At 34.2% G+C, this 22845-nt stretch overlaps 1 protein-coding gene across 5 annotated transcripts in view; it reads left to right on the top strand.

Annotated features, from left to right (window-relative positions):
- The window catches only part of FMN2 (formin 2), a 159693-nt gene that overhangs the window by 25174 nt on the left and 111674 nt on the right, over window positions 1–22845 (top strand). For all 5 annotated transcript variants that reach the window (XM_039388766.1, XM_039388773.1, XM_039388771.1 and 2 more), the window contains exons 3-4: window positions 6036–6183; window positions 10869–10930. In XM_039388766.1, coding sequence (XP_039244700.1) covers window positions 6036–6183; window positions 10869–10930 — 210 coding nt within the window. The remainder of the gene's footprint in view (window positions 1–6035; window positions 6184–10868; window positions 10931–22845) is intronic.

Below are 22845 nucleotides of genomic sequence, written 5' to 3'. Positions count from 1 at the left end.
AATCATTGTGTATAAGGTTAAGGTGGTCAGCCTGTTACCTCTAGAGATCTTTATATTTTATGACTGTCTGTACATTAGTTCACTTTCTTAAGAATTTCAGTCATAAAACAATGTCTATTTTCTAGCTTGGAATTGAGAATACAGAGGGAGTTGAGTTTGTGTATATTGCATGTCTCTTTCCAAGAGAAAGTTTTTATAGTAGTAATAATCACATTGTCAAATTGAATAGAAGTGAAAGGAATTTTCTAAGTTCTATTTGGGCAATTCAGATTTGTCAGAATCTAAGCTTATTGTGGAACTGTGTCAATAGGAGTGAAAACAACTCCTGATGGCGAAACTTCTTGTCTTGGCTTACATTTTTTGGAGGGTTAATGAGAAAGGACGAACCGTCAGGTCATCCAAGTAACAGCTAATAATGTAGTGGTCTTGGGATGTGGCCTTCCAAGTGGGAGTTCAAGCTGGATGTGGCTAGATCTTGATATTCTTCTATTTTGTAAAAAGCTAGCTACTGTTCCCCCTTCCAAGAAAAGTTTGTTGTATGCAGTTCAATCTATTCAGCTATATTTAATGCAGAAGTTATTGGTGAATAGAAAGACCTAAACAATAACTCTGAAACAGAGTAAGTATAGATGTGGGAATCTGAAATTTAGTTTCCAGATTTCTTTCCCCATGAGAGCCCTAACTGAAGGGCTATTGGCTCTTTTTGCCTCTCATATTACTGGGATATGGTGTTGAATCCTGAGCGAAGTCTAATGAGATCAAACAAGTTTTTTCTTTTTTGTTGAGGAAGTTAAAGTCATTTCACAGGAAATAAATGTTTCAGGATTTTTGAGACAGTGTTTTTAAATTAATTGTTGGGGCAAATTGGTTCTCTGACAAGAAGAAAACCTACTTAAATAAAATGCTTATGCATCAAATTTAGTTCATGAGGATAAAGTGCTACTTCAGCTATACATTAAAGTATCATGAAGGACTTGCTGTTTTTCAACCTTGAAAGGCATCTGTACTCACTAATACAGCCAAAGGTAGTACAGGTTGAGAGCCATGTTTAATCACTGCTCTGGTTCTGTCAGTGGCAAGACAGAGCTTTGTTACTGAACCTCTCCTCAATAAGTGAGCCACTTTCCCCATTCTTGATAGTATTGATTTCTTTATTTTAAAAGCTGCTTAAAATAAAGCAGTCTCCTGCTAAGCAGAGCATTTTGAGGTAGTCTGGCTCTAGTTTCTCAAACTAAAACCTTGCTTCTTCAATTAACTATTTGTATGCAGTACAGAACATGCAATTGGCTTTCTTTCATTTTAGAGGCTGTATACTTAGTATACTAGAATGATTAAACTTCCCAAATGGAAAAAAAATAAATTCTTTCCATGCACTTGAAGCAGACTAAATGACAAGCAATTATGTACAAATGCAGTACAAGCTCTATGGAACTCTTAGCCTGGAAAACACCTCTGAGACAGGGAGTCTGATCTCTTCTTATCCCAAGGACGATAAAATGTAATTCTGCTATGAGTTTACGGAGTTCCATTTTAAATGCAGGGTAATTCCTCTACCCACTCCTCCACTTCCTCCTATTGAAAGAATGTAATTCAGACTGATTTGATGAGTAGGAACCTTCTTGTAACTCCCACTCTGTGTTTAATCCTGGCCCATTTATATCTGTCTGCAAACATGCTGACACTTCTGTCCTCCCCTTTTCAGGATAACTTTGATTGTTTGGGGTTCTAGTGAAAAGTTTTTCAAGTTCACTGTTTGAAAATAAATTTCTTACAAGATAGAATCCAATTACATCAATGCTTGATATAGGAGCCACCGGGCAAGTTAGTACCAATGCACTTTCATTTAAAAAAGTTTAGAGGTACTGGTAAGTACTTTCCCTGTCTACTGCTGTGCTGACCTGAAGAGCAGAGGTTACTCCTGATAGCAGAGTGCTTCTATACTGCCTTACCTTTTCTGCCTGCATTTTTGTTTTTGTTTTTTCCTTGTTGACAAGTACTGTCAAAATACTTCTGGTCAGATTTTTCTCCCCCTTGATTCTCGCATTGCTAATTAATGCTTTTGCAGCCATTTTGGACAAATGTGTGTACACTTATTGCTATTGCAACTCCATCTCTTGTACTTTTTTTTAAGCATTTCTCACAATGGCTTTGTTTTTTGAACTGGAAGCATATAAACAGCTGATTAAAAACTGAAGCAACATTGAGCAGAAGGTTGTATTACCTGTATATCTCCAGGAACAATGAAGCATACATTCAAGGTTGCATATTATATTCCAACAGTGAGGGATATAGTAATCTGTAATTCAGTCTGTGGCCCAGGGGACAAATCTCGTCTCTGTGTGAAAAATGTGTGACCCCTTTTCTGAAAGCTCCGGGCCCACCAGAGTGACTTTTGATGTTTGCTGTAGGTCTAGATCATGGCGTTAGTTCTGGGTTCACCAGCATCTTTCTGTGTGTCCTTTGCTAGAGGCCTTTTCTTTGAGTAGCTTACAGCACTAGTTTCCATTTTTAGAGACTAGCTGGAAAACATATGCTCAGCTCAAGCAGTGAAGGAACATATTTAATAATTAATCTGTTAGGTACTTGAAGTGCAACACTGTGGTACCAGAGAACAAAAAGTTGTTACGAAAAACCATTCTTTGTGCATACTTAAAGCTGTCTGGGAAGAGAGTGAGTTAAACTACAGACCTGACTCTCTGTGATTCTAAATGCTAGATCTGTAAGTGGTAAAATGGGTATTGATTAGGTACCATCAGATCCTGCAGGCAGTTTGCCTTGCCCCTGTGCAGATGCTCTGCACTTTTAAGAACTATTGGAAAGTGCTGTGTAAGGATGTGTGGAAATAAAAACTCTTCTTGACATCGTGTTTAGTGCACCAGACTCAGAGAGCTTTAAGCTTTCAATGTCTGCCCAGAAATGAGCCTGAATAAGTAAGATTGGGATCATTCATTACAAGGATATATATGTAATTTTTCCCTAAAAAGAGATGCTTTAAAAACTAAATAGTGGAGTCTGAGCAAGATGAAGTGGAAATCCCAGAGGTATTCAAAATTTGATCACGGTAAGCATATTCACTAACTGTGTGTACAATGATAATTACCAAAAATTCCCTCTGAAATTATAAGATTAAAGGAGAAAAATTTGAATGTGGAAATCTAGGATCATGGATAATTGTACTACGATTATTAATGTTAAAAGCAAATCTAGACTTTTAATTTGGATTATTTTGTTTCTTTTGCTTGAATAGTACTTTAACATCATAGAATTGGTTGTATATACCTTTCTTCTAACTGTTCTAATAATATGATAATGGCATTTATGGCATTATCAGATTTGGAAAAGGAAAATGGGATGGGTTAGTATATTAACTGACAAGGAACCAAAGACAAACAAAGCATTAGATTTTGGACTGTAGCTTCACTAGATAGAAATTAGTACATCGAGATGATTCATCTCTTTTGAAGGGCATGAAAGCAGAGACAGGGTTAATCTTCTCCATTTTAAAGTGTAAATTATGGACTATCAGCTTCAAGTCCAGAGCTTCAGAATGCCTTTCTGTCATACCGTTTTTCATATTTTAAATTATGTTTATAACCTTGAAAGTAATCTGAAAGTAGTTGCTGGTAAACGCCTTGTTTAAATGTTGAAAGCTGATACATTTTCATTGTTTTGCAAGTCCCTCCAAGGCATTTTTGGAAGTCTAAATTTCTATTACATAATGAGTTCATTCCATTGTCTTTCTCTGTGCTGAATAGTGAATGAAAAAAGACCCCCCTAAAAGCAATACACACAAATACTGTTTTTTATATTCACAAACAAAGCTCCCACACTGAGTTGAGAGTCAGTTATGGAGTTGTGTGATGTCTTAATTTATAACTGCTCATATGTTATATGCTGTAAATTATTTCAGCAAGAACATAGGTACTTCATATTTTATTACCGTCATAATGTATCCCATCTGTACAATAATTCTGAGCTATTTTTTGATACATCTAAATTCCTGTAGACTAATCATACTTCAAAATTCTGTTATTAAATGATTGTATTATATCTTTGAAGAACTGGCATGTTGAAATGTCATGTCCAAGAACAGTTTAACTGTTTGTCTTCATCATTCATGCTATGTCAGTATTATCTACAGTCTGTTGTCTTTTGTTTTATTGCCCTGTAATCCTATTGAAAATCAACTGTGCTTAACCAGTTAATGCTCTGCAGAGTATGTTCTTCCCTGTGTTCCCTTGACTGTGCAAGGTAGTAGAGTGGGCAAGAAAAAATTTTTCCTGGTTTGCCTCAATGACCTTTTTGGATCTTATTTTCCTATGTGTCTTTGAGATTTAAATGGTGCAGAAACATGACAAATAGCAAAATCCATCATCTTTTCTTTATCTTTACACAGTATGTACAGGTATGACCCTTCCTCAGCTTTTTACTCAAACAGTACTGGAAATTGAGCAGAAACTCAGAAGTACATATCCTCTAAAAAGCTGGAATTACACAAGGGGAAGGAACTAAGTTACTCAAAGGACTTCATTAATCAAACATTTTTGCATGTTCAGATGCAGTAGCATTCTAATGGAAAGGACAGGCTTTTCAAGGAACATAATGTTTAGGGCTAGGTAAAGAACCTGATCTTATTTTTTATTAAGCTTTTTATCCATTTATTTTTACCTTTTTCTAAGGTCTATATATATGTCTGGATTTTTGCCATGTTTTTCGTGATGGGAAGGTCTAATGAACTTCCTTTGAGCCTGACTGAGACACTCTCTGGAAACCAAAACTTTTAACTTTAAAACCAGCATTTGTCTGTTCCATGTAACTTGCTCTCAGTAGAACATTATCATCCTTATCACAACTTATTTTTAGGCAAGTAAAAACTTAGTCACATAGAATAATGATTATCCCAAGAAAAAGTGTTATTTTCTTCTTCCCTCTGAAAATCTCTTCAAAGTCTAGTATCTCTCAAATTTTTAAAAAAAAATAAAAAGAAAGTTTTAATCTAAAAATGAAATATGTAACATGAAAATATATATCACCAATGTTTTACTCAGGCAACAGCATGAATGAAATCTAATGAACATCATCTTTGTATGAAGGTCTTACTGTGATATGACTGTATTTTCATCCTGTGACTTGATTTTTTTTTCCAGTTTTGTACTGCAGTATTTGCATCTTTCCAGGTCACTTACTAGGATACTCATGTGGTTGCTGTGAATGGTCTTTATAGAATTTACAGAATTCTAAAAGTTTAATCACAAGGTGTGCATGTTGATGCATACTAGGAGTCACGAGAATAACTACTTGAATTGTGTGAAATCTTTCTGTTGGTTTAAAGCATAAGTTTGCCCTGGTTTTCATTAGACAGTCTTTATGTGCCCTACTTTTAATCACAGAATCAAACTCAAAGCTATTGAGTAATAAGGATATAAACTGATTTGAGCCTAGAGGACTAAAAATACTTTTAGCTGTTAATTTGTTGGTTTGGTTTTTTTTTTAATTTTACTCCAAAAGAAACCTCACCTTTTTACCTGTTTTTCTAAGAATATGAAAATGGAAATGATTAAAAATAGGGCTGCAAAGAGTAAGTATATCAGTTTAATTTATGCTGAAATAATCCTGCTCATTTTCCTTGCTTGTGCATTTAGTGAAAAGGGTAATGTAGAGTGCGGACTGAAATATTTTTCTCTAACCAATAAAACCAGCTGTATGGAACCAATCATGATACACAGAATGTGTTATCTCTCTAAGAAAGGAAGTGGAAAAGAGTTCCTTATGCTCAAAAGGATGCTGAGCTGTATCCTAGCATGTCATTGTGCTGTAGATAACTAAAAACTTAATTACCTGATGTTAATAAAATAGTTCTTTTAATATAGATTTATTTTAAGTCTCTTTCAGGAGATGAAGAGCATAAAACCAAGTCTGCCTTGAGATAGGGATGGATATTGATTTATTTGTACTGGAAAAGAAAGCTTAGGTATTTTAAGCTTGTATTTCTATATGAACTTCTCAACCTTTTTTTTTTTTTTTAATAATCACAGCAAGACCAGCTTTATACTTGGGCTGCAGTCAGCCAACCCACACATTCAACAGATTACATTGAAGGAAGCTTTCCAAGGAGAATTCCATCTGCGTGGCCCCCACCCAAACCTCCAGATGAAGAACAAAGACTCAAAGTTTCGGAAGAAGGTATAGTTCAGACAAGATAAATGTGTAGCATAGGGGAAGATGCTATCTTTTAGAATCCGAGATATAAGCTTAGTATCTTAACCACTTACAAACACCTGGCTTTGAAGATCTTGGATTAGCATCAGAAATAATGTTAGCTAGTATGAATCTAATAAAAAATATTCAGCAAAAATGCATTCTTTTTGTTAACAACGAAGATGTGTATCTGGCAACTGCTGACTTTTCAAAAATATGGAAAACTTCAGAAGCCCACTAGTGGTGTACTGCAAGTTATTAGAGTGGTATAAGGTATTCCTTTGTAGATTCAGCAGTCCTGTGCTGACAGAGGGGTAAGAAAAGTGTATCTGGAAAAAATTGATTGAGATCTTGTTTACAAAGTCAGTTTATCTTAAAATTTGTGAGGTTATGCTACCAGCCAAATTTCTGCAATCTTCTTCATGCTTATTAAGAGCTTTGTTTAAGATGGGAATTAAAACAAAATCAACCAAAAAAACCCAACCCTCTCTCATAGCTCACAAAGAAATTTAGAAGAGAATTTCAAACCTGTTTTCTGTTAGTAGTGTTGATGCACAAATACCACAGTTTCTTGGAGGCTTTGCTTTCCATTAGTTAGTGTTCAGCAGCTTGACACTTCTGGACTGCATTCATCCCTATGCCCTCCATGGAGAGCCACTGGATATTCTCAAATTTTCCATTTTTTTACCACTCCTATTTTTCATTGCTCAGATTTGAAGAATTAAGTCATTATTTCAACAGATCTCTTTGTGTTGCTTGTACCCTTTCGGTGGAGTTAATTTCAGATATGCTTCTCTATTTATACTGTGACTTTTACCTGTTGGACATCAAGGAAACATCTCTGCATTAATCTCATTCAATTCAGAGTATGGAATGCTGCAGTACTAATCAACTGGATTGTTGAGCTAGTTCAGTTTTTAAGTAATGATGCTGTACTCAATGAAGGTGCTGCCGTATGTGGTAGTAAAATTCATTGCTACTACTCTAAAAGCTGTCTTTCTCAACTTGGAGACTTAGCCAGTGGATGTGTGATCAGAGTATTCATGAACATACTCTGTTCTCGAAAAGCAAAAGGGTGAATTTATTTTCATTTTATTTTCAGGTTTTAGCCCAGCATAGGCTGGTGCAAGTAAAAAACACTTTCATGCTCTAAAATCTAGAAGAAAATTGATTACATGAAGCATTTTGAAATGTAAAGATACACTTGAAAGTGCATTTCTACCAAAATGATATTACTAATGATTTTTAAATATATTTGTATTATACATGGTTTATTTCTCTCCTATATTGTTCTATTTAATACTATACCTACTACCTGGATGTATTGTGTACAGGACTTGTCTGTTCCTTATCTCAACCCCTCCCCTGAAAAATTGCAAAAACATTAGGAACATAGAGTTAAAAACAAAGTGACAAACTGTGTGTTCTGACTATTTCAAAATGTAGCATAAATAGTTCTTAATATTTATTTATTGACATTTTAGGTGTGATTTTTCAGTGTAGGGCATGGAGGGAAAAGGAAAAATTGTAATTCTGAATAAAACTCAGATAGATAATTTAACTTTTCTTTGATTGTTCATATGCTTGCCATTTGGAAGAACCTGGAAGTGAGTGATGTGAAACCTGAGGATAAACATCTTTCCCATTTTATATATATGAACCATTGAAAGGTGTAGGAGATGAACATTTTTTTAAAAGGTTTAAATTATTGTGTGTAGGGTAGCTATATTTTGTATTATATATAATTATTGCTGTCTGGATTAAACAGATAAAATATTAACATTAGAAACAATGGTTCATAAACAAAAACATGTGTTTTAGACAAAAATATTGATAGAGAAAGGAATGCAACAGAATATTTTTATATAGAGAATCTTTGTTTTTATTATGCCCATTAATATGAAGGCAATAGTAGGCCTTCAAGTTTTAAGTAAGGCAAGATGAAATTCTGCAAGGTCTTAGGTAGTCTTTCCTAAATTAGCAAAGTGGTTAATCATATGTTTAGTATAGTATGTATTAAATACTTTTGCTGTATGCTCTGTATCATGTGGAGCATTGTTGGGCATGAGGAAAGGGCTATTAGAGTGGTCAGGAGGTTTTGAGGGGTTTTTTGTCAGGTTGATTGTTGTTTGTTTGGGGTTTTTTTTTAATTTGTTTTAGTTTTTTATTTTGGGAGGTTTTTTTAGGTTGGCTATTTGTTTAAAAACTGAAGTTTGGAAATACCTAATGTGAATTTGAGTTCAAGTCAGCAGATACTTATGCCAAAAACATTTTTCATTTCTGGATTCGGAGAAGGTTTTGCACAAAATGAGTCAACATCACCAAGAAGATCAATGTGTATGCCACTAATTTTCTACCTGAATATTCAAAATCTGATCCCAGCACTGCTTATGGCATTTCAGTATACCATTCTCACATCTCAGCACATTACCTGAATCTAAACTCAACCGGGTATTTGAAATCCAATTATTTTAATGTTTTGCTGTGGACATTATTCTACTTAACATATAGGAAAAGGCAAATAAACAGGAACTAGAGTCCAATCATCCTGTCTCCCATGTGACTGTTTTAACTACTTGTGAAGAGACTCAAAGACTATGCAACTTCTGCAAAATTAAGCAGTCCCAGGACAATAAATGTATCTGTGGGTTTACAACCTGAAATCTAAGTTAGTCTTTTTAAAAGAAAAAATCTAAAACCAAAAAAGTTACCAAAAAAATAATGTTTGTTTTGGTTTAAAGGAAAGGTTTGTCATATAGCACTCTTTTCCTTTCCTTAGCCTTTTTTTCTTTTTTTTTTTTTTTTTTTTTTCATCTGTGGTGGTAGTGTTTGAGGTTTTTTTTTTTCATTTTGCTTAACAAAACTGAAATGCTGTTAGTTTGCTGGGAATATATTGTATTTGCTAAATTTTGTCAAGCTAACCTTGAAGTTAACTGCTCGTATCACCCTGACTTCACCTCATATTAAACCCTTTTTTAGAACAAACCTAAAAATGTGGGGTAAAAATAAACTAGACAAATCTGTCAAATTCTTAAATACAGTCTAATAGATAGGAACAGTCTGTTAGTATTTTTTTAAGTACTTTTGAGTAAGGGAGGTAGTTGCGCTAATTTGCATGATAGAAAATATTGTCATGTGTGTAAATGTCTAGTAGTAGAAAATCAGCAAACAATAAACTTATTGTGAGGAAAGATAAAATGAATATGAAAATTTCTCTCAACCACAGAGAAATCTAAAATCTAAACGATGAGTTATTTCCTGTAAATGGCAACCTATCCAAATCCAGGTAAAAAAAAAATTGATTGTTAATTTTCAGGGGATAGCACTGCAGTATAATATACATTGGCAATGAAACTTCTCCCTTGTATGTCTCACCTCCCAACAGATGGGATTGTCAGACAGCTGTGAGAAGGTCAAATGTCTAGGAATTATGAATAACAGAATCACAGAATATGCTGAGTTGGAAGGGACCCATCAGGATCATTGAGTCCAATTCCTGACCTGGCACAGGATCATCCCCAAGAGTCACACCATGTGCCTGAGAGTATTGTCCAAACTCTTCTTGAACTCTGTCAGGCTTGGTGCTGTGACCACTTTCCTGGGGAGCCTGTTCCAGTGCCCAACCACCCTCTGGGTGAGGAACCTTTTTCTAATATCCAACCTAAACCTCCCCTGACACAACTTCAGGCCATTCCCTTGTCTCGTCACTGGTCGCCACAGAGAAGAGATCAGAGCCTGCCCCTTCTCTTCCCCTCACGAGGAAGTTGTAGACTGCAATGAGGCCTCCTCTGTGTCCTCTTCTAACTAGAGGTTCTGGATCACAGCTGCTTCACTCTTTCTGAAAATGGACAAGATATTTCTCTGTTGAATAGTGGTACCTTTAAAAGATATGAGAAGGAGACAACACAATGTATTCTCTGGGCAGATGTAACAAAAATATTTCTATTCTTGTCATGAGTACAAAATTAGGTTATGATCAGTAAAGAGGCATCACGAGCAGTAGCTACTAAACACGGTAGAGGTCCTTGCATTGTGTAGCTGCTGTGGAGTTGTTTGTTTATTTGTTTTTTTCTCATTATTTCCTATCAGGCAAGGAAACTGAGGCACAGTAAGGTTCTTTAAGGTCAGAAAATACTCTGGTTTTAAAATAAGAAACAGAATCTGATTGTGGAGTGTCCTGTTTTGCTGCCCCTTTTGAGATCTGTATCACTATCAATGTCATTGTGGAAATTTCAAATTTGTGGTAGGGCAGAAGAGGGCCAGTGAAAGATATGAAAAAGGCAACATAGCTGGCAACAGTCATCAGTTTTAAGGACATCATAAGAACCTTCCCATGACCTTCTGTGGAATATGTATAATAGAGCCATAAGTAAATCTTTTTCTTTGAATCAGAAATTTTGATCAATCAAAATGGACTTCTTTCAAGTTTAAGATGGTAACATTTAACATTATGTCATAATACATACGTTGCAAATTGAATTTAACCTGGCTTTATTTATACATATAACCTGTTCCATTGATTTTAGAGATAATTTGGAAATTGGGACAGTTTGCACTGCTTTCTTTCTAACTCTACTCTCCTTTCATTAATTTTTTAATATGTCTTTCAAAAGATCAATGAATTTTTTAAATATAGAAGTTTAAAATCTGTATCTTCTTTTCAAATTCAGAGTTGAAATCTACAGTCCTAGAAACAGAGAAGCAATGCATAGATGATGTTCAGCGAGTACAGGTAAGATTCTAACAGAGATATTATATCTATCATTTTTTAAAATGAGTGCAAAAGCAGTATTTCTTTCAGACATTTTTGAAATAGTTTTGTGCACTGAATGTTCTGAATGAAAACATGGAGTTTTTTATATGCTCCTTGATGTATTTTGGTACAGAGATTGAAGGTTTCTGCCTGCCTAAGGTGATTCTTACAAAATTTTATTGTTTACACGGAAGTAAATTAACACTATGTCTGATGGCATTACTAAGCAATAGTAGTAGAAGATCTGGTTATATTAGCTAATCTACAAAAGTGCATGTAAAGTAAAAATCTCTGACATTTATTTTTCTGACTCTCTGCTGCATCTTATAAAGGTGGTAATAAGGGAATAGGTTTAGGGTGCCATGCTGGACTTAAATAAGTGATGATACAATACTGGGACAGTCTGGGTTAAACTTGTGCAAGATAAGCACAGTCTGTTTTATCTTTTTAGCATGTCACCATACATGTTCTATTCTTCATTAAAGGTGATGCAATTTGATGGGGTTGAGGAACTTCAAATTTTGTTTCCTCAAAAAACTAGCTGCTAGACTTATCTTACTAGGTAATAAGACCATTCAGTTGTTTTGCAAGTCATTAGAAGGAAGGCAAAGTTATGTTTTTCTTAAACACTTGTTTGAAACAAGGAGTGACCAAAAGCTCTTGAAATCTCTTGTTTGCCTTTTCTTGTTTCCTCCCTTCCTTGTTTCCTCTCCTGGGTTTGTTTTTCTGTGTGGTGTGGTTGGTTTTTTCAGTTTTTTTGGGTTTTTTTGTTAGTGAAAAGATGGTTCAAGCATCACTGCATTGAGCAGCACTTGTGAAAATGATCAGTAATTTGTTTTTTGGGGAGAAAATAAGGAATGCCTAGGTAAATGTATATTATTGATCATTAGACTTGCAAATTTAATTTGGACTTGACCACATCTTTTATGAGCTATGCATGGGAAGAGTAGGTGCATTAACATTATGGCTTCTATCTTGCCAAACAACATTAAAGTAGGTCTTCTAGGTGGTTACCTAAATTCTTCCACCTCCACAGTAAATAACATGTTAAAACTAGAGCCCATTAATTAAAATAATATTATGAAGTTATCCTATATTGCAGTCTTTTAAGTTCAACCTAAAATATATCTGTCCCATGCTATTTTTATATTTGTTACTCACTAGCAATGGTTTCTACTATTTACTTTGAAAAAGTACTTTTTCCTATACTTCCCGAAAATTATTGTACATAAGGAGCATATTTAATCTGTCTCTAAGATTTTAATTCATTGCAAGACACAATGTGTATGAAAGGTTTTCTTTTTGGAAATATAATTAATTGAAATACGTTTATGAATGCTTAGGTATTTTACCTAAAAAAAAAAAATTATTATGAGATTTACTATGAGAATGAAGTTAAACCAGCAGCACTAGAGCACTGTGTGATTTCTTGAACAAATAACATTTGCTTCAGGTTGGGAGCTTTTTGTTATTTTTAAAACTAGCCTATTACAATTATGAATTGTGTTTGCTTGTGTTATTAGAGATTTCCATTTCTCTTGCTCAGTGTTGATCTCTTATGACAGTAATGTGAACTTCTTCCATTCTATACTATTATTCATCAATAAAGTGCAGAACTAACAGGATCACCCTGCTTGCAGAAAGTCATCCCAAGTTTTTGCTATATTATGTTGTCATCTTTCTGTTTCATTTTGAAAATCTGAGCGGAAGTTTATAATTTGAGGAATCATATGTGTGGATAAAATGTTGTCGTATGTTCAAATTATTTCTGTACACTCTCAAGCAGTTGAGAGTATTCTATGTATCCGTCAATGTCCAACTATATCAATCTATAAAAATATCCAGAAAGTAGAATGACCATCATGTTTGTAGGTAAATCCTTTACTGCAATCAGATAATTCTTGGTGTTATGTTTACATTTTTAAAGTGATAAAATGTTATGACATATTTCTATTAGAGATATATCCTCTTTTATTTGTCTAGCTAGTTTTCCTTTCTGAAAAAAAGCAAGCAGTGGATGAAGTTACCCCAGTAGTGATTTTTCTCTTTTTCTTTTGATACATAAAAAGGAAGAAAGCTCTATTGTAATATTAGAAATTGATCAGCCAAGTCTTCTTTCCTCTCCCTCTTTTCTCTCCTGGGAAAAGACATTTTCCACATGTTATTAAAATAATTGAAGATGGTTGACATAGAAATGAACACAATTGTAACGTGATGTTGAAAAATTGTCTCATTTATGATAAGTAGTTAACTAAAGAGTTCAGAATAATTCTACATTAAAAGCACAAGTAACATAGAGAGCCCGTATTCTAGACTTTCTTGCCAATGGAAGGGACATTTATATATATATCCTCTCAATTTCCTTATCTTTACAATTTTAGATATAATCTTCATGTTTTGCAACATAATGTCCTAAAGTTTAAGACTGCTTTTTTGAGTCAAAAAGACCTAATTTAAAAAAATTACAACTGAAACAAATGAGAATCTGTTGTACTTGAGGGGTTGTGCTTTCTTTTATTACAGGAATTGTTAAGCAGAGCCAAAATAAGAAAAATTGGCAGCCATTTCAAGTCCTGTTTTTGAAATGCCAAAGAGCAACAATGTCTGCTTAGTCTTCCCAGTGCAAACAAAGAAAATTTTTTTAGGCCCAGCTCTTTTAGTGAAGGAAGAAGAGAACAACTGAATGTCCTAATTTAGAAATTCCAGCTTCAAACCTGATCTTTAGACCTGACAACTGTACTTTGTACAGGAGCAAATTTCCACTTTACTTTGTACCCCTGATCTTTTATGCAACTTTATCAATTTTTCTTACATTGTAACTCACTTTTCAGATTAGCTTGATTTTCTTTATATGGTAGGCAAAAACAGTAAAAAGAAGAAGGGGGGGAAAAAATCCTTTAATTGAAAAATAAGTACATGAAAACTGAGCTTCAATTAGTAGTAGGACATTACAGGACTAGAAACCTAAAGTTGTTTGAAAGGCACCTAAATTCCTTATTGTGTTATACATCTTATTATAAAATTATTTGAAATTTCTATTTTTGATAATTTGTAATGATTGTCTATTAATTTAAGAAGAGAGCCCTCATTACATTTATTTAAAAGTTAGCATCCAGATGTAATGAATCCTTCTTTATACCATTGATGATGCGTGGTCCCTGGTCTCAGGAGATGGGTTTTGCCAGATTGTTCCAGTTGCTAGTAGTTTGCTTATAAGATATTTTACATTGAGTATTTAAACTATATTTATATCAGAAAAGCTTACTATCAAAAAAATTCTTATGCTCATGTCTCCTCAGTTTTTCACTTTGGTTTGGTTCACCACATTTAAGCCAACAAATAAATCTCAACCAAAATTATATGTATTTTTGGAACAACATGTGCTTCCACTGGCTCTAACAGCCAGACAAAATTTTGGCAGTTCTCAGGTGCTGAAGACAGATTTCTACTGCGTGATTTATTGGTGTGCTTTCCAACAATATCATAGGGAAACAATGCTAGTCTTAAAAAACTTAAATTACAGACCAGGTTTTGCCACGGTGAGGATACTTCCTGCTTTATAAAAACATGTTTGACTCTTGGAGTGTCTCTTTAGAGTATTCCTAACTACCACACTTTACTGGTAACTCCTCTCTCAATCTTTCAGCGGGGACCTTTTTACTTACTCTAGTCATTAACTATGAATTATTATAAGTCCTTAGGGTAATAGCTTGGTGACATTTGAAATGTTCCAATTTTAACACTTAGTAATGCAAGAAAAAAGGTTTTGAAATCCTTTACGATAAATGTAATATAATCGGTCTATTTAGAAACTATAAAACGTTGGTGGGACTGGGATTAACTTTTCATTATAAAATGTCACCACTAGAATTTGTCTCAGAAACACGCATGCTGCTCAAAACTCTCTCTTAAATGAAATTTCAGAAATTATTCTTCACAGGTGAAAGTAGGATAAGAAAGGTAGATAAAAGAAAATAAAACAAAAAAAATAAAAAAGGGAGATTTTATAAACCTGTTTTTAGACTATCAAATTTGGAGTCTGATATGAAACCTGTTTTATTTAGATATTACATGGTTTTCATCAGGGTAGAGACCAACTGTAGATAAGACTAGTGAACAGCTGTGTTCGACAGGAGTTTGAGGAAAATTGGGAATTCTTCCTTTATGAACTACCAAACTGTTCTATGGCTATTGCTCTTCTTACACTGCTTGATTTTACATGTTCTTTCTTGAGATATTTATTCAGAAAGTACCTGGGAACAAGTGTCACTCTTCTTCCATGGCTTTGCTATTTGAAAGGTTACTTTTTGTAAGGGGGAAGAGAAGGCTTGTGGAAGCAATGAACTGTTACCCTAAAACAATTCTTTTCCTACAAAAATATGACTGCCAAAGTCTTAGATTTCAGCAGCCAAAACAGTTACATATGTAGGTTAACAAAAAAAAAAGGCAGTCAACAAAAATGTATGACATATTCACAAGGATCTACTATATACAGTTGTGTCACTGAGGAAAGAAAGGATTATGAAAGAAGTAAATGTTCTTGGAAGTTTCCATATAAACCACGATAGTGACTAGACTTGGATATCTTCTTTTAAGGAGAACTATATCAATGTAAACTTTCTGCAACACCTTGCCAGCATACCCAAATTTCAGAAAACAAAAAACTAAAAAAAATTCAGCTGTACAAATCTATCTTTTCGTCTTGCAAAAAATAAACCCAGACTTGCAATATGTGGTGTGGAGGAACTCACATTCTAATTGCAGGTCCAATGTGTAACATTAGAATTGGGGTGTCTTAGCTTTAAGCCGATGAATATCAGGAAGCATATCTAGTGTTTTCTTGTTAGCCTTAAGAGTAAATGATATTTTACCAGAAATGTACAAAAAGGAAACAAACTTTGTGTGAAACAAGAGGTGATAGAAACCTGACAGACAACTTTACTGCCAGGGTCACAGGAACTGCTAAAATGCAGAGCATTTTGCTCAAGTAGTAAAGGGGAATCTAACCTTTGTGGAACTTCACTCACTCCAGGACAATTTAAGTGCAAATCAAGTATTTTATGTTCATGAAATATAGTTTTTATGCAGAAGCTTCCAGTTTTATTGATGGGAATCTTTGATTCTTAATATTAGAAGTTACTTTTCAGTAACTGCCATTTTCAGGTTTCTTTTATGGTTTGTTTTCAGAAAATCTAACAAGCATGAATAGATTTTTCATTTTCTAAAACTGTAGCAGATTAATTAACTAAACTTTTTAAAACAAGAAGTGAGATTCTCTTAATTGAGACCTCAATAAAATTTAAACAGAGCTTGTCTGTTCCAGTCTGTTCTGCTTCCTACATGACTAGTAGTTGAACTTGTAATTAAAATACTGTCATCTGATAATGTCGAGGTTTCTTGGGCCAGAAAGGAAGAATGAGAAAGCAAACAGAAATAATAAAAATAAGGGAAGAGGTATTTAACTAGAGTCAGAAAGACATCATAAGGAAGTCGGCCTCCTCAGCCACTAGATGGCAGTTAAGGATTTTTGAATGGCCTGCAAGGCTCTTGTAAATCAATGCAGGGCAGTCCAGCAGGCACCCTAGAGCAAGAATTCAATTTTTTTATTTTTTTTTTTTAGTCAAAGTGGTGGTTTTCTGGTAGTCAATAAGTTAGCCTATAAAAAGTACATACAATTGCTCTGTTTAATCTAAGCAAAATTTAGTAATTGGAACATTTCTCAAAGCTAATTTTTGGGACTCTGTCCCAAAAATAAGAAATAATAACAAAGGCCCAAAACTTTAGAAAGCCCTATTCTGTCACAGTTAAGTTGTTTTGTTTGTTTGTTTGTTTTTTAAACCAGTTAAGGGAAAACATTTGGTTTGGTCTACAAGCCTTCTGGATGACTGTCTTTGTAGTGACAATTAAAAAGTTTTACTGCTGAATTACCATCATTTAAATAAAGAGGTCAGTTTTCTTTTGGATATGAAATTTATTTCTTCAACAACAATATTGAATCTATTTTCTATTTAGTTCTTATTAGGGAGGTGTTAAAAAGAAGAGGGAGATAAAAGTGCATTGGACATAATTAATTGACATAATATAAAATATAAATCACAGACTCCATATTTAAATAAAAATAAAGGAATATAGTATGTCAAGCCTGTGTGGTAGAAAAATAAAAGCATTTAATTCTCAGAACAAATGTTAGTATTTTGTATTATATCCAAACTTCATAATACTTGGATTGACTTCTATTGTGTTGCTTGAAATTTTTACCTCTTTAAAAGAAATGACATACTGGTATTATTTTCAGTGGAGTGACAATAATACATTTTTGCACTCTTCCTCCTTATTGTGGTAAGACTAAAATTTGTTTTCTTCTAATTTGTAGTCTTCATATTAATTTCAAGATGAAGTTTTACTTCTGTGCTCATTTCACTTTTAAAGGCTCTTTATTTTGTTTTTCCACTTTCATTGAGGTAGCATGCCATATATCATCGATCCTAAATACACAAAAAATCATAGCACAGTTCAGGTTTAAGTAGACATAAGGAGGTCATAAGTAGAGATTAGGGTCATGTACAGACCCTTTCCCACCAACACCCTCGTCCAAGCCAGGTTAGCTTAGATGTGTGGTGGTTCTTTTCTCAGAACTTAGCTCATCTCTGAGTATGGGTATGTGGTAATGCAAATATGTACTTCCTGTTTTGCCTAGTCAGTGGTAAAACAGTAAGTCTTGCTATGTTTCTGATGTGTTGTTTCAATAACTGCTAAAGGAGATGAAAATGTGTGCTCAAAAAGCACATGTATTTCCTGTGAGTTACTCCTAGTTCAAATACGACATATGTTCCGGCATTGATTAAAATTCTCAGGAAACTGCTGGTCAAGTTCTTGTGATTCATCTAGTGTCACAACTTCTTCATCAAAGACTTTTGTGAGAATATGGCAGAATATAATATAAATTTTGCACCCTGTAATCACAATTGACATTCTTCTTTTTCCATTTTAAGTATGCTTTATACTTACACAAAACCAGACAAGCTTTTTTTTTTGTCATTTTAGGTACAACTTCTTGGAAAAGTAGCACCAGCTTTAAGATTTGGGCAATAATAGTGCATGAATAGTGTGCTTGCAAATTCTATAGAGTGGAAGTTAATTTAGTATTTACATACTTCCTTTTCTTCTGTCACTGATGGGGAAAAAAGGAGAATGAGAGTCAAACTGAGAAACTTATTTATTTTAACTAGAATTACTTGGTGATACTTAAAATCCTTGGCTCTAATATGAGAAAGTTTCATCTCTTGAAAAAGAATTATGGGATAGGGCTTGTATAGAAAGAATTATCTCTTTTCTGACTGTACTTGTGTGTGATTCTGACCCCTAATATGTTTCTTCTCTTGCCTTTTACAGTGAACTTCTTGTAAAATACTACCAGAGTACAGTAACTTCTCTGAGGGAACAGTGAATAGAAAAGCATGATATTCATATACTTATTGAAAATTCTGTTTAAATTGTTTTTTCTCTTCTCCTCTGACTCCTCACTTGTTTTACTCATGAAAATTGAGAAATTGAGATAGTACTCATGCCGTTCATACTATGCATACTCATACTATGCATTCCTGGTTGGAGCAAAATATATATGAGCTGTATTCATCAATTGTCAAAATGCAATTTGTTTTTTCTTAAATTCTCTAAAATGAAAATCCTATTTCAGATGAAACCTGTAAACTCCCCTTCTCCCAAAATATGATTTATAATGGAAGTTTCATTATTTATATATGAAATTTCTCTCATATTTTGGAGCAAGGTGAAAACAAAGAGATTTTTTTATGTTCCATGGTACCATACTATACTTGGATTATGTAGAATATTTTTGCTACTATAGTATTTACCTTTCAAATTTTTTAAAAAGAATTCTACAGAGATTGAAGAGAACAGATGAAGAAATTACATTAGACACAGGAGAGCAGCACGAAAAGTGTATGTATGTAAGTTTGTGTGCATATGTGTATATGAAAAGAAAATTTCTTCTTGTGCCATTCCTAGCAGGACATCTAATTTGTCAAGTGGACTTAAGCTATTTGAGAGACCTTATGCTATTCTCTTGGCATTAAAGATCAGGTGCTACCTTTTGTTGGTGTTGATCCTGAGAATTTCCACAGGACCCTTTAGGTAGAAGAGAGATAAGAAATGTTTTTCTCAGTAAGAATAAATACTTCTTTTACTTAGAAATATCCTAAATAATTTAAAACCAAAACAAACAACCATGATATACTGCCATACCTGAATGAGAACTTAAAAGAAAAGCTGAGGATAATTTAAAATCCTTGGATATAGAACAGACTAACCATTTTGTCTTCTACTTACATTTAGATCAAAAGATAGCTATCTCTAGGTTTTCTATTTTAAATTGATATAAATAAATAAAAATAGTAAAATCACTTGTTTTCTTTTTCTGTTTTCCATTTTCTGTTTTTGAATACAAGTTTTTCTTTGTATTTATTCTTTAGAGAATAAGCCCAAAACTATTGATAAAAATTGTTACATATTGCTGAATGTTTAATTGACTTTTGCTATCAATATTCAACTTTTCCTAAAAAGAGACATTACTTTTTTCTAATGTCCATGGTACCAAAAAGGTTTTGCATAACCCCTCGAAACCTAAATCTTGTTTTTGGTTGCTCGGTTGTGATTGACTTTGTTTAAGGTTCTTTCACCCCAAATTATACAGCCTTAGTTTTAATATAGCCTTCACACTTTCAAAGAGTTAGAGAAGGTGACTGACTTCCAGGCCCCTGCCTTCAGCATATTCATGGATGCATTTGTGAAGGCTCTGATTCCATTTCCACAAGGTTTTTCTGTTGTGAGAAGTAGGCTCATGTTTCAGGGTAGAGAAGACTAACTATCCCTTTCTACAAAGATTTATTCTTACTGTGGATATTTTTTGCTGCTTATTCCCTGCTGGAAGCCTGAAACAAAAGCAACATGTAAACCTCCCATTTTGTGGTCTGGCTGAACTCTTGGATAAAAAGGGCAAGCAGTGTGTAGAAGTATCATGCTCTGGACAGTTGCTTATCAGGGTGTGGCAAAGTTCACCTAGAAAATCATTAGCTTTTTTGATCTCCACTACTGGAGATTAAAGGCGTTCCAAGTCCTTCAAGTTTAGTTTATTACTGTTCACATAGAATCCTTACTGTTATTTCTTGCATAAAAATTAGTATGGTTTTTGTATGTGAAAAACAGAGAAATAACAATAGAATGAGTTAATTTACAAAGTGACTACTTTCCAGGTTGCTGCTCAGTTCCAAGCTGAATTGAAAATCAGGAAAAGGCCTGGTGTGAAAAAGTTCAATGCCTTTTTCTAGTATGTCAATGTAGTAATGTTTGAGGTATGCTAGATTTTATTTTGTGTTTTTACAGAATAGATGGTTGCCTTGGCCCGAAAACACAGGAAAGTTAACCAAATACTTTAGATTCATAGTTTAAATACTTTAGAACAAACACAGGCGATGGAAAAAGTAAGTGATCCATCATGTGATAGGTATTTCAATAAACTGCCTAAATATGGAGGAGAAAATAAATTCAGACAGTTTTTATACTGTCTGAAATTTTTAAGGAAATCTGTGACTCTCAGGGTACCTGTTGCTTATTGGATTGCTAACATAGGTGGCTTGGTTTTAGTTAGCTCTTCATCTGCATAGCTAATCATACTCTAGCAGTCTCTTTGCAGTCCACAGCACAACATGTAAAAACCACCACAAACAGATAAAATAAGGTTATATTAAAATTAATAAAGTTCAACTTTTTTTTTTATTTCAGTACCCGTTGTCTTTTGCATACTTGTTTTACACTGGACGAGTGATAGAACAGTTGAACCAGTTTCTGGGCTAAATGAGGCAATGTGGAGGGATAAACCTTTTTACAAGTCTTGTTTACTGCTGTATTGTTTCATGTCTCTCTAACAGTGAAATTTAATCTATGCTAGGACAGAAACCTTCAAGACTTGAGAGAGGCCTTTTGGCTTCTTTTTGTTTTGGTTTGGGGTTTTTTTTGCAGGAAAGTGGATCTTTTTTTTTCTTGGTTGGTTGTGTTTTTTTAAAATAAAACAGGTCTAAAATTTTCCGGACAATCAGGCTGAAAAAAATTATTTGTCCAGACTAAAAGTAGCATTATGTAAGACTACAGTCATTATACTTGACTTCTGTGTATCTCCTAGGGTGGTCAGTGGTTCTGTGAGATTTTATTTTGTCTTGTCTTCTCTGTAGTCTACAAAAATTCTTGTTAGATTCCTATTGTAGCAAAATGTGGGGATAATCTAAGGTTTTATTTCAGTTAAGTTAAGAGTTACACTTTATAGAGAGAAAACTCTTTCAATCTTTGATGTACCGCAAGTTGATTCGGGGTTTTTATTATTTATTAAAATGGGTACTGTAAAGAACTGATATCTTATCCTCCTAAATGCACTTAGCCCAGGGATAAGGAACTCAAACTGTTCAGGAACAGAAACTTCAAGAATCTAATCTGAACAAAGTTCTTTTTCCTTTGACCTCCAGCTTTAAAAGTTGGCATTTGCAGTGCTTCTTCAAGGATGTATGTTCCCTACTAAGCCTGTGTTTGTTTATTTGAACTATTTGAATTTCAATAATTATTGATTTCTGCATGTAATGGTTTGGTAGGTTTTTTTGTCACCCATGATAGGTTATGACAAAACCCCTTGGTTCATTAGACATGTCTCAGCTCTTTAGTTTAGGAAGAGTTACACAGTCCTGACGCCAGCACAGTGCAGGCTGGTATAATCCATCTCTTGCAGTGTGTCACTGAGTGGGACATTCTCTGACATCCACCAAATAAAGTTTATGAGTTCAGGCAGGGCAATGCACTACACTGTTTTTGTTTCAGGTCTTACTTGCTCAGAGCTATACTGGGGAGCTGTGCATCATGTTTCTTTATGCTTGGAGGAAGAAACATGGACTATTGTGAAAACGTGTATCCTTTGTCCCCATATGTACAACTTCAGTAAAGCAGAAACTTCTCACAAAAAGGTAGTCTGAGGAAGAAACCAGTATCCAATACTCATTCTAATCTTCAGCAGTTCTCCCTAATGCTATTGGCAAGTTTGCCAACTTTTGACTCAGCTTCAACTGCTGTAAAACTAAAATGCTGCAATGAGCTAAGTGATACGTGAGAATTAATTAGATGGATACTATTTTGTTTGAATGCAAATCAAGTCTCCGCCAGTACTTCTCATTTGACAATCACTGTAGCACTAAAAAAATGCCTGTTAAATATTGTGTCTCCTTTTCTCAAGGTTGATCTGCAGTTGCAAGAAGTAGCTTTGAAAATGAGACAGCTTTAAAGAGAGAAACCCTGAATAGCGATCACATTTCTCTGACTGAATTAAATTCTTACTGTGGCTCTACTTTGTGCCATTCGGTGAGCGTGCGCGTTCAAAAATGTTTCACTTCGCGTAGAAAAAGGGCATTTATTAACAAAGCAGTTGGAAAGAGCATCCTTCCAAGTAACTGTACACTGCTAGTACCACCAGGTATTCCCAGGTGCTCACTTCCTGGAAGACCTGAGGGGTCTTATTCTGTCCATCTTTATCTTGTTTAACTGTATGCTTCATTTCCTGAGTGTTCTTGCAACTAGGTAGCAGCATAGACTCTGATTCATGAATTCTGATGTAGAGAAACTAAAAAGTTAAGGTTTTAAAAAATAATCAATCCAAATATAATCCTATCATCTAAATATGAATTCCACCCAAAGAGGTAATTTCATGACAGTAAGTGACAAATTGCTGAAAATGAACAAACTGCTGATGCAGCTTTTGGGCTTGTAATAGTATAAGGTATTAACTTCTAAAATTGAACTCTAATATGCCTTTATTTTTCAAATATTCCAAAATTACTGCT

The sequence above is a fragment of the Pipra filicauda genome, unplaced genomic scaffold (genome assembly GCF_003945595.2).
Source record: "Pipra filicauda isolate LSUMZ 115617 unplaced genomic scaffold, ASM394559v2 scaffold122_size2191957_pilon, whole genome shotgun sequence".
NCBI lineage: Eukaryota > Metazoa > Chordata > Aves > Passeriformes > Pipridae > Pipra > Pipra filicauda.
Note: the sequence above shows the minus strand (reverse complement) of the source record. Positions and strands in the feature narration are given on the sequence as shown.